Source organism: Python bivittatus, unplaced genomic scaffold (assembly GCF_059951505.1).
Source record: "Python bivittatus isolate LINGU-HERP-01145 unplaced genomic scaffold, Pbiv_v1 ctg000080_np1212, whole genome shotgun sequence".
In the NCBI taxonomy this organism is placed as follows: domain Eukaryota; kingdom Metazoa; phylum Chordata; class Lepidosauria; order Squamata; family Pythonidae; genus Python; species Python bivittatus.
This window is the reverse complement of record NW_028277035.1, coordinates 86,647,713-86,660,403: the sequence shown is the minus strand read 5'-3', so window position 1 is coordinate 86,660,403 and position 12,691 is coordinate 86,647,713. Positions and strand designations below refer to the sequence as shown.

General features: G+C 41.2%; 1 protein-coding gene across 4 annotated transcripts in view; it reads left to right on the top strand.

The window, feature by feature from the left end:
* The window catches only part of PLXNB1 (plexin B1), a 130,738-nt gene that overhangs the window by 49,573 nt on the left and 68,474 nt on the right, over positions 1 to 12,691 (top strand). For all 4 annotated transcript variants that reach the window (XM_088134519.1, XM_088134518.1, XM_088134517.1 and 1 more), the window contains exon 4: positions 2,173 to 3,298. In XM_088134519.1, coding sequence (XP_087990645.1) covers positions 2,180 to 3,298 — 1,119 coding nt within the window. In that variant the 5' untranslated portion in view covers positions 2,173 to 2,179. The remainder of the gene's footprint in view (positions 1 to 2,172; positions 3,299 to 12,691) is intronic.

The following is a 12,691-nucleotide window of genomic DNA, read 5'->3' as shown; positions in this document are numbered from 1 at the left end:
AACTTGAAAGAAGGAGGCTTGGCATGGACAGCCTGTTCTTCATCAGGCTGTGAAAGCTGTGTCCAGCCTCTTTTTGATGGAGCTTGTCCTCCTGGCCAAGCTGAGTGTGTATGAAAAGGCCAAGTGTGCTGGCTGCACCAGGAGGCATTCCCACTGGAACACGAGCCCTGGACTTTGCTTTCACCATCCTGGCCACGTTGACCCTTCACGCCTTGATGGGCAGTTTCCATAGTGATGGATTAAGAATAGGGAGGGTGTGTGGCATTGTTCCCTTGCACAGGCCTGGAGCTGTTATTTGCTGGACTCATTTTTGGAAAGCTGGATGGTGGAGAGCCCCAAGTTTCCTTCTTCCTGAGAAGCCTTCTTCATTCTCACCATTCTCTGGCAAGCCCCCTCCCTGCTTTACTGAGTACTATAAATTGCTTTCTTATTCTGTAGAGTCTACTCTATTATTTCATTTTCTTATCTTTTGGTCATTAACATAACCCTGACTTAGTGGTTCAATTTGCACAACATACTAAACTAGAACGAAACAAGGTTAGGTAGTTTGTGATTCAGTGAGTTGGGTGAATCCAAGCATGGTCATAACACGCTGTGTGAACCAGGCCATCACATCTGAGTAGGGATTATCAGACTTTAAAGCCCTTTAAATGACAAATGAATTTGTGTGATTCGTCCATGGACAAAAGCTATGATTTCATTGGAACTAGGGTTGGGCAAGAAATAAGCATACCAGAACCTTTTAATAATAACATTTTAGTTTTGGTACCACAGAGTCTCTCAAACTTTGCAGTACTGCAGCTGTGCACTGCAAGCTTGCGCAGGCAAAGTTTGAAATGAGTTTTGACAATGCTGCTGCTTTGTGCAAGCCATTTTTTTTTAATTGTGTCCTCTCTAAATTGCTTGCAGTTCCCAGGGTGTGTGTGTCATGACCCACTTTTTGAGAATGCAGTCATGATCCTATATTAGAACAGTTTTTCAGACACAGCATGCTATGTGGACAGAGCATTTTTTTGACTTTATTGTGTTCAGTACATTGTGTGAACACAACCATTTTGTTCACTTTAAAGGGCAGAGATGGGGAATTGTGGGGATGGGGTGGAGAGCTCGGTGGCCCTCAGGATGTTGGACTTCATTTCCCATCAGCCCTAGCCAGCAGAGCCAAAGTCAGGGGGGTGGGAACAGTAGTTGTAGAGCAAGACTGCCATGGTTTCTTCTCACCTTCACTGGCTTTGCAAATTTTGGTTCAAAACTCCTTGACTATACAAGGTAATCCTTCCCTGGCAAGTTTAGATTTTATGAGTGCATTGCATGTGCTTTGAAAGAGAGAAAAAGTATCTTGTAGTCAGTGGAAAAAGAAACAAATCTAGCCCTACTTATGAGTTTTGCATGACGTCTTTGCATCATTGCCCCACTCTTTCTAAAAATTAAGGGTGAAATTATTGTGTGATTCCCCTCCAGAGACTGCCCATCCTATTTGTAGAATAAATAAAAAATATCTACCATACACCCTTTCAACAGAAAATACGCCAATACAATCATTCGCATATGAACTTGCTTCAGTTCTGGTTCTTAACTTCTCTAAGTCCATGCAGGACTAATTACTAGAAGACCCACACTTTAGTAGTTGAGAATAGGTTGTGAAACTATGATTATGACTTTTTTAGGAAAATACTACTGTATGTGGTTTGATAATTACTCTCTCCCACACACTTTGTTGATTATATTGCTCCAATATGTGGAGGATGTAGTTAGATATGAACATCATAATCTGTTTGAATTACTGCTGCCAAGATAAGAATTGCATGTGGTATGGTCTTAATCCTCCAGCTTTGAAAGAATTGTGTTTTAATCATAATTGCAATTTATAATAATAATATATGTATATATAAATAATAAAGCAATAATAATTACATTTATATCTGGTAAATTGTATTGATTACATTTATATTCTTCTTTCCTCTTAAGATGTTCAAAGGAGATTTTTCTCCAAGGAGATGGCAGATAATACACAGAAACTTACGAATGAGCATAATCTCCTTTGATTGTTTATGGAAATGCAAAATAGAATTTGGATATTACTTTATGAAAGAGTTTTTCAATCTTACAGCCTCTTTATGTTATGCAAAATTTCAAAAAATAACTATGCTTTTGTCATTTTCTCTCTTGTAGGATAAGTATGATGCCTCTGGGGGCATTCCTTCTCCCTGTTCTGTGCTTCCTGGGGCCAGCAATTTCACAGGAACGACAGTATGCCACCTTTTCACACAATGCCACCAAATTTATTCACTTGATTATGGATCCTGATTCAGGGACTCTGTATCTGGGGGCTACAAATTTCCTTTTTCAGCTGACCCCGGACCTGGTGGTGGAAGAAGCAGTTTCCATGGGTCCAATCTTGGACAGCAAGGACTGTCTTCCTCCTGTTTTCAAGCAGGACTGTCCCCAAGCTCAGGAGACAGACAACTACAACAAACTCCTGCTGATCAACTCGCTGGAGAAGGAACTCATTGTTTGTGGCAGTGTGTGGCAGGGAATCTGTGAGAAGAGGAGTCTTGGCTTCATTAAACATGTCCTCTTCCAACCCCGGACACCAGGAGACACTCAATATGTGGTAGCAAATGACCCCAATATTTCCACCGTGGGGCTGGTAGGATACTCCAAAGAAAATGTGCCACTTCTGTTTGTTGGCCGAGGATATACTAGTAGGGGCGTCGGAGGTAGCATTCCCCCCATTACAACTCGCAATCTCAGGGCCCATCCAGGAGAGGTGTCAGGGCCGGACTCCCACTCCATCTTTTCCTATGAGGAAACAGCAAAGCTGGCTGTGGGTCGACTCTCAGAATATAGCCACCATTTTATCAAATCTTTCACTCATGGTTCCAGTGTCTACTTCCTGTTCTACCGGCGTGATCTCAAGTCTCAGTCCCGTGAGTACAAGACCTACATTTCTAGAATCTGTCTGGACGACTCCCACTATTACTCCTATGTGGAGCTGCCCATGATCTGCCGGAACCAAGAGAAGACCTACAGCCTCTTGCAGGCAGCCTATGTTGCACAGGCAGGGGGAGAAGAAGATGTTGGAGATGCGCTTTTTGTGACCTTTTCTGCGTGGCAGGCTTCTTTGGGGAAGCTGAGTGAAGAATCTGCACTCTGTGTTTATCCAATGGAGGAAGTAGACCACTTCATAACTCAGACCAGGGACCTTTGTTATACCAAGGACGGGAAAACGGACGATGGCAGGGAGGTGGCCTATATAGAATACGATGTCAGCTCTAGCTGCGTCCAGCTCTCAGCGGTAAGTGCGCATTCACCGCATATGGGTGAAAATCTGTACAAAAGTCAGGGCCCATAGACAGTTTATTATTAAATGTTTGAATTGATTGCCATTTTCTTCTAAATACTTCCTTATTTGTTTGAGGCATGACTTTTGGACATCCTAAGTACAGTAACATTTTCTCTGGAAAAAAAAATGAATAAAACATGCAATTGGCCTTTGGGGTCCCACTTTTGGCACACCCTGTGCATGGAATTCAGAAGGTTTTGGATGGGATTCCCAGACAATTTGTCAGTCAGGCATTTCCATAACTCCCAGTCACCTTGTTTTCCAAGCTGATGATCCCCCATGTCCTTTAAGAAGTTTGCTGGGGGATATACTCCAAAAACTAGGAAGGAATACCAAGGAGGATGACGAGGATGATGATTAGACTTTTATCCCACCTATTTATTTATTTATTCATTCATTCATTCATTCATTCATTCACTCATTCATTTATTTTATTTATTTATACTTGGTCAACTCAAATTGGCAAACGTACCTAATACTCCTGCCTCCTGTTTTCTTCACTACAATTTGTTTTTCTTTCATTTTCTTTTAAATGTAATTAAAAGTAAACAGCTGATTTCTAGTCATGCATTCATTCATGTTCCCCCTCTGTCATATTACAGGTATAATTTGGTACCATTGTGGGGGGGGGGGCAAACCCAAGGCCTTTGGGGGCTGTGGGTTAAGCTGACCGAGACTAACATGGCTTTGTCAACGTCATAACAGATGCTGTACCATTTTACTCTGCACGTAGGGCTGGATTTTCTCTTCCATCATCTCATACAAGGAAAATTGGCTCTGGTACTGGTCAGAGGAGCATTGGCCAGCTGGAAGACTTGAGAACAGAATTACCTTTTGATATTGATTGATTGATTGATTGATTATGTGCCATCAATTCATTGTCGACTCTTAGCGACCACATACAGTAGATAGCTTTTCTCCATGATGATCTGTCCCTCACTTGGTCTTTCAGGTCTTCCAACTGTGCCCCCATCGCCACTGTAACTGAGTCCATCCCCTTTGCTGCTGGTCGTCCCCTTCTTCTCTTTCCTTCCACCTTTCCCAGCATTATTGCCTTCTGCAGAGAGCTGGGTCTTTGCAGAATGTGTCCAAAATAGGATAATTTGAGCCTGGTCATTTGTGCCTGGAGTGAGAACTCTGGGTGGATTACCTTTCGATAGGGCAAATGATATTCTTTAACTTCTCCATTATCCTGTAGAGGCTCACCAGTTATAAGGAAGACATACTCTCCTATGGAACAGTCTCTACCCGTGTACTTGCCGGACTCATAGACTTAACTTAGAAGGCAGATATGGCTCTCACGTGGTTCCCCTTGGCTGCTCTGTTTTTAAAGACCTCGCTCAAGAGGTTGTACCAAGCTCAGCGCAATATGCCTAGGATTTATGACCACCATTCAGCCGCACTGCCCCGTTGGTTCCCAGAGGGAACTCATAGGACCCTTTCTGTTGGAAAGACTGGATGGCAGCTGGCCAGCCAGCTTAGAATCAGTCACTCTTCACTGATAGATACTGGGGGCCTGATTCTGCCCACAGGTCACTCCTGATCTAGCTTATGAATGATCTGCTTTGTTGATCCCAGAGAAAGAGTTACTAAAACTGGTATAGAGGTGGATGAAGTCCAAAATTCTGTTTTTGTAATTGAGGTAATAGACCCCAATAGAGGTTTTTCAATATAAAAGCATTCTTCCTCTTGTGTTCCTGAGCATTTGGCACTGAGAAGCATATTGTCTTTGATACTGGAGGAGGTGTGTAGCTGTCATGGGTACTGGCAGCTTTATGTCTATTAATTTTTCTAGTCCCCTTTTAAAACTGTCCAGGCTTCTGCGGTTTGATTAATGTTCCAAGCAAAGAGGTTCTTCTTGCCTGTTCAGAATCTCTCACAATTCAACTTCTCTTGATAAGGGAGGGAGAGAACCTTGCCTACCACGAGTTAAACATGAGCCGGACCATGATGCAGCAGCTAAAAAGGCAAATGTTGTTTTGGGGTTCATGATCAGCTGTGTAGAGTCTAACTAACGGAAAATAATGGTTCCACTCTACTTCACCCTGCTCAGATTCCATGTGGAGTATTGGGTCCAATTTTGGGCACCGCAGTTGCTCATCTGTCAGAGATGCTCTACTGCAGTGTTTGTCAACCTTGGCATCTTTAAGATGTGTGGACTTCAACTCCCAGAATTCCCCAGCCAGCATGGCTGGCTGGGGAATTCTGGGAGTTGAAGTCCACACATCTTAAAGATGCCAAGGTTGACAAACACTGCTCTAGTGGCTCCTGTGTGGATCAAATCACCATGATTCTGGTATTGTACCTACACCATGCTTCTGTATATCCAAGTGTTTCTTTCTAAGGGAGATGAGTATTTTGGTTGCATCCTTTTGTAGCTTTTTCAGTTTAACAGTATTACCTTTGAGGCCGAGAATTAAGTGTGCTTGCAAGATGGATTGGTTTGAAAGTGTTAGGGTCACGGCCCTTTTTTTCTGGATTCGCTTCTTAATGTTCCTCCTCTCCAGTATAGGATGTGGCTTCTCTTCACAGCAGCCACACTAACCTGACATCTCAGTAATCTCGCTGTGATAACCCCAAGATCCCTTTCCAGGTGTGTTACTGTCATTTTATATCCCATCAGGGACAGGAGGGTAAGGTGTGGAGTGCACCTGGCCCCTTAAACATTGTCTGCCTAACTGGAGTCTATTTTTTGCCACTGGCCAGCTGGGGAGAGAACAAACTACCATTAGCCACAGGAAAGCAACAGCCTTGATGAGGATTGCTACACAGGGACAAACGGTGATCTTGTCTGATTTGAGATCCCAAGGAGATGCAGGGAGTCCCCAGGTTAAGAACTCCCGATTTAAGGATGACTCATAGTTAAGAATGGAGCCTATTGTAGCAAAATTTGAGTTAAATACACAATGATTCGAGTTAAATGCACAATGGTTCGAATTAAATGCACAATGGTTCAAGTTCATTACACAAACTACTTATACAATAATATTGTTCCGGCTTGTACAAATTCAACTTAAGGGCAGACCTTGGGAACGGAACTTGTTCTTAAGCTGAGGACTACCTGTATATGAAATTAAAGCTTTCCTTGCCCCTTCATTGGTCCCACTTTCCCTCTGTGCCAGAGGCAGGTTCTTCTAAAGCCGCTTCCCTCCAAAGCCCTGGTTCTCCTAGACTGATTCTGAAAATGCAGAAGAAAAATATTTCAATACTCAGCTGGATATGGAGGAAGATAATTCACAAGCGCACATCTTTTAATTTACTCAGGTAGATACTGCCTTTACTATGACACTTTTACACATCACAGACAACATTTAATTTTGTAATTGCTGTAGTAGCAGTACTAAACAGAAATTCGTAGCATCATAATTAACTTCATTGCACAAGAGAATAATAGGTAATTTAAACTCTGCATGGATTGTTTTATTTTTGTGCTCGTGCTATAAATTGAACCTCTAAATTGTTATTTTAAATGCCATAATCATATAATTCATAAATAATTATCTCTCCTTCTCTCTCAATACACCCAAATACTTTTTGTAACCAAAGAAACATAAATGCTTATGGGTGGAGATGTTTGTAGCTAGCTGATTTGTGATCTTGATTGCCATGTAATAATGCATCTATTTGGATTGAGTTCAGTAAAACTTATTTCGAAAGTCCTGCTACTGATTGTGCCACTGGTGTTACTTTCTCTTCGTGGCATCCTTCAGATGTACGGACAAAATCTCAGAAATCTTTGCATTGCCCATTTTGACTGGGGAATCCTACGACTTGATGACTATGTATTTGGAGAGCATCCAGACTGAAAAAGGCTGGCCTGCATTGTCCCCTCTAACTTGATGATTCTGTGATGGAAATGTTTTCAAATATCTGGAAGGAACCAGGTCATCTTCTAGCCCTAAAAAAAACATAAGCAGAGTTCTGATAAATGACACCAAAGATCCATTCTCAAGATGCTTTGGGGAAGCTAAGAAGCAGACAGTGCCCTCTTTTGTTGTTTCTCCTCCCTATAACTGTTCTTTAGTGCCTCTAACACTTGGACGAAATCTTTCAGGCTAGATATAGGAAGAGCTGTGATTGCCATTATGGGTAGTTCTTTTTGTGGAGGGCCATGCTCACACGTGGCTGTTGCTACGTGTTATAGCAATGAGCTGGAGAAGTTACATTGTGTGAATCCAGTTTTTCTTCCTTCATCTGTCCTGGACAGAATGTTTGAAACTGGAAAATGCTGAGCTGCTTCAACAGTTCAGGGGTCAACTGATTCCCAATTCTGAGGGCTAATGCAGAATTGAATGAGGACCCCCCCCCCTTTCTCCAGCCCTATTCTTCATGGCTTCTTTGCACTACAGGTTCAAGTTCTTTTCCAGGCACATCCACTTCAAAGCACCAGCAGAAGAAAATAGGATAAATGATGAGAAAAGGACTTTCTTGCCACTCCCGTTCTTCCTGGCAAGGGAAGAGTTAAACTTCCTCTTTTGCCACTTCTCTAATTTAAGCATCTTCCTGTCCACCTACCCCCCCCCTCCAATTTTGCAGCTGCTTGGCCAGCATCCAAATTCCCAAGCCTGGGTTTCTATCAAATATCCATCCTGCCCTTAGGAGAGAGGTGAGGGGCAAATAGGGAGGATTTCTAGAAAAGTAGGACCAGCCAAAACTCATCAGAAGAGGAGGAGGAATTTCACAGGAAGTGCCAACATACTTATTAGAAAGTGTCACATTGAAAATCCTCATCCCTGAGCAATTACAGTGACTGCGTTCACATGTAGCATAAAGTTGGGATTTACAAATCATAGTTCAACAGTCCACAGTGCCCCGGTTATAAGACTGAGATTTAATGTGTTCCCCACCCAGCCAACCTGCATATTATACTTAACTGCTATGGGTGCCCCAGGCCAGTGTCTTTGTGGGGGAAAGGCAGTGGCACACGGTGTGATGTTTGGGAAGAACCAGCTGTTTAACAGCTTGTTATAAATCAGGGAAGATGGTAAATTAGGTTCTATGATTTCACCTCTGGCTGATTGCATTAGATCAGTGTTTCTCAGCTTTGGCAACTTTAAGACGGGTGAACTTCAACTCCCAGAATTCGGGGAGTTAAAGTCCACCTATCTTAAAGTTGCCAAGGTTGAGAAACACTGCATTAGATTGACAAGAATTCAATTCCCAGTTGTTTAACAGCAGAAGTGAGAAAACATCCCCCCCCCCCCCAAAATTGAAAGAGAGAAGATTTGGGATACCTAGCAATGGACTTTTGAATGTAAGTAATAAGAGATTAGTTTAATTCTGGTGCAGAAAAAAAATAGTCTCAGAGAAAGCAACTTCTCTGAATTGGCTCAGAGTTCTATTTAACTCTAAATAAGTGTCCTTTCCAGCTGACCCTGGTTGATGGATTTAAGTTTCTTGAGAAAAACAAAAATAGATAATCAAATCTCAAATATGCCTATCCCTGAAGCGGTATTCACCTTTTTTCAAGTGGAGGTTGTTAACTGGCCAGAAACACAGATCGGTGCCTCTTGTGACTCACACAGCAGGTTAATGTACAAACATGCATGTTGATGAAGGACACAGAAGGAAATGTGATGACCTGCAGATCAGAGGGATGTTAAAAGTCGTGACTACAGTACATGGACTAGTTCAAAACCTGGCACGCTTCATGAAACGTGTGGTCTCTCAACCACCAGGGACAGTCAACGGAGTTATTAAGGGAAGAAACACACACACTAGCACACAAACTGGAAAACAACATCCTCCTCAATTCCTGATGGATGTGTTTCCTTTTGTTGTAGGACACCAAGGGGGAGTGAGGAGCGATGGAAATGTTTTTTATTTGCTTAGGGCAGAAAAGAACAGAAAGATGAATCAGCTTTGTCTGGACGAAAAGCAGGAAGTAGGTCTCTGAATTTGCCATTGTAATGGAGCACTGAATTAGGAGAGTTTGCTAGATGAACCACTGGAGAAGAGAGAATTGTGTTGTGACATTTATCCTGAATGGTAGTTCTGAAATGGTATCAAATAGTCCGATTTCAGCATTGCCTGACTTAGGAAGCCTTCAGACAAGCTTTTGTGCGTGTTTTCCTCAAACTTGGTTGAAAGTGTTTTTGATCCATTCACAGTGATTTAACACATGATAAGTAGGAGACATAGATAGAGGTTCTAGTTTTGTGCTGAAGTTTCTTCTGCAAAAAGTTTATACATCAAAAGACCTCCTTGAAAATATCCAAGATTATTTTTGTAGTGTAGATATCATATTTAAAAAGAGACACACACCCCTTCAAACTGCCTGCTAGGTTTGGCTCTCATTCCATTCTCTCAAGGTTTAAAGTGTCAACCTGCTAGATCATTTGAACACCTCTGGGGTGTTCTGCAAGGGAGGGTAAAAAAAAAAAAAAAATTAAAAAGACAGCAAGAAATGTAAAAAATGGGCAGGGGTTTGATTACCCAGAGGTGGTAGCCATTTTGGGTTTTTTTCACACCCACCCATTCCATGGGTGACCCCGAACACCCCAGTTGCCTGCCATAACTGCTGATCTTTAGACTTTCTTTTGCAGCAAAACATGTTCCTTTACTCTTACTAACAATTAAATGTGCACTGGGCTAAAAACTGAAGATGGATGCTATGAGTAGGTACCATTATAAGTGGATACCATTATAATGTCCTTATTGAAATGGATGTGAATATCAAAATAAATCACATGGCTGAATAAAAAAAGACCTCTGGGAAGAAGCATTATATCTCCACAGTTTTGGCTTAGCGTTGTACGGTTCCAGCTACATAAATAAGCTGTATGGGATGTGGACTTATCCAGTGGTTTGGGAACTTCACCTTTACCCTTTAATTTAAGGAAGGGCTTTTAAAAATCCCTGTGTGGTCATCTCTACATTCTGTCTCTCGGCTGAATTGCCAGAGGCAATTTTTAGCTCGGCTGGTTCCTGATGGTGATCATTCTCTCAAAATGCTATTTTTTTTCTCTCTCTCTCCTCAACATTGCAGCCAGTCCTTCTGTACAGGTTTGCTCTTTCTTCAGACAATTCCCAAGCTGGCTTTGGGATCTATTTTCAACATCTAGGGGACAGCCAGAAACGCCAGACATTGGGCAAAAGTTCAGCTGAGACATTTCCTCTGCAAAACCATTGGCTTGGCTTTCAGAGGATCTGAGTGAACTTCAGCAAACACAGTTTAACTTGTGTCTGTTTCAGATTAGGGTTTGGGTGACAGGGAGCTCATAATAACGCATGTATTCCCAAGTCAATTTGCAGTTAAGAATGTTGAAAAGAAAAAGAAATGCATGCTTAATACGTGTTTTCTTTTTCTAAAAAAACACAGTCTTGCAGAGACCCGTGGGGATTGGCCTACAGCTCATGGAGGTTGCTGCCTCTGCTCCTTTCCCCATTTGCAGGGAATGCTTTGGAAGAAAATAGCTTTAGGGGCAATGATTGGCACCAAACTAGCACGAAGAAGACAGGGCTATTAGTCTTCCTTTCTCCCACACCACAGTTTTATGGTCTGGATCAGAACACAGCACAGTGGCTTTAAAAAAAAAAAAAGATGGTGAATACAATTTGCTGTTCAGTCTTTTTAACAGAAGTCTAAATTAAGAAGTGGAATAATGTAGTTTGCAAAGGAGGCAGAGTTGACATTCGAAGAGAAGATTGGGCCTTTTGCGATATCCCTGGGATCAACAGGACGTGCCCTATCTAGTCGCCGTCTCTACAAGAAAAAAATTATACAAGATTACTATGGAAAATTGTACTATCAAGAGAATGTACAAGAAGAAGAAGTAAGACAACATTTACAGAAAGCGAAATTACCTCAGATACCTAAAGACATTGAAATAATGTTAGAGGGGAATATAACTATGATGGAACTAACAGAAGCTCTAAAAAAGCAGAATGTCGGGAAAGCCCCGGGTCCAGATGGGCTGCCAGTGGAATTTTACAAAACCTTCCAGGACATATTGAGCCTTCAACTATTGGAAGTTATGAATGAAGTTATGACAAAGAAGAGGATACCCCAAACATGGACTGAAGCATATATTACACTTATACCAAAGGAGGACACTGACCCACAACAGGTTAAAAATTATAGACCTATATCTCTACTAAATTCAGATTATAAAATTTTTGCTTCAATATTGGCAGAAAGACTAAAAAGATATTTAAATAATTTTATCCATGCCGATCAAAACGGATTTTTGCCAAAGAGACAAATTAAAGACAACATGAGAGTAATTCTGGACACACTGGAATACTATGAGGCACACCCTGAAAAGCAAATGGCCCTGATATTTTTAGACGCACAAAAAGCCTTTGACAACGTGAATTGGCGATTTATGCTACTGCAACTGGAACAAATGGGCTTTGGTAGAAAATTTACCCAAGCCATTGAAACAATATATCATAAACAGACTGCAAAAATCATGATAAATGGAGATTTAACAGAACAGATAGACATAACAAAAGGGACGAGACAAGGTTGTCCACTATCGCCCTTGTTGTTTGTCTTAACACTAGAAGTGTTGAACAGGAATATAAGAGAAGAGAAAGAAATAAAAGGAATGAAGATTAAAAGGAAGAGTACAAATTGCAAGCTTTTGCAGATGACCTAGTATTTATACTAGAGGACCCACTGGAAACAGCACCTAAATTAGTTGAAAAGATAGAAGAATATGGAAAAGTAGCAGGACTAAAAATAAATAAAGACAAAACAAAGATATTAACAAAGAATATGCTAGCAAGGCAAAAGAAAGAATTGGAAGAAGTCTTGGAAATACAGGTTACAAACAGGGTTAAATACCTAGGGATATACATTACACCAAGATGTAGTACATTGAAGGAGGATAATTATCTTAAACTTAAACGACAGATTGTAATAGATCTGACAAAATGGGAGAATTTACAATTATCAATGACTGGGAGAATATCCACTATCAAGATGAATATATTGCCTAGGATGTTATATTTATTCCAGACAATTCCAATTCGTTTAGGGAAAGAGTTTTCTGATGATTTAAATAAAATTGTATTGAAATATATCTGGCAGGGCAAAAAAGCAAGAATAAAGCTTAAATTACTACAAGATGCAAGAGTAAGAGGTGGGTTTGCCTTGCCTAACTGGGAATTATACTATCAGGCGACAAATCTGATGTGGGTAAAGGACTGGATAACTTTAAGAAATAATAGACTATTGACTTTAGAGGGACATGACCTGTTGTTGGGCTGGCATGCTTTCTTATGGTATAAGGGAACGAAAACACAGGGCTACTTTAGAAGGCACTATATTCGAGAGGCATTGTTTTTAAACTGGGAGAAGATAAGAAGACAATATTATTTAAAAGTTCCACGATGGAT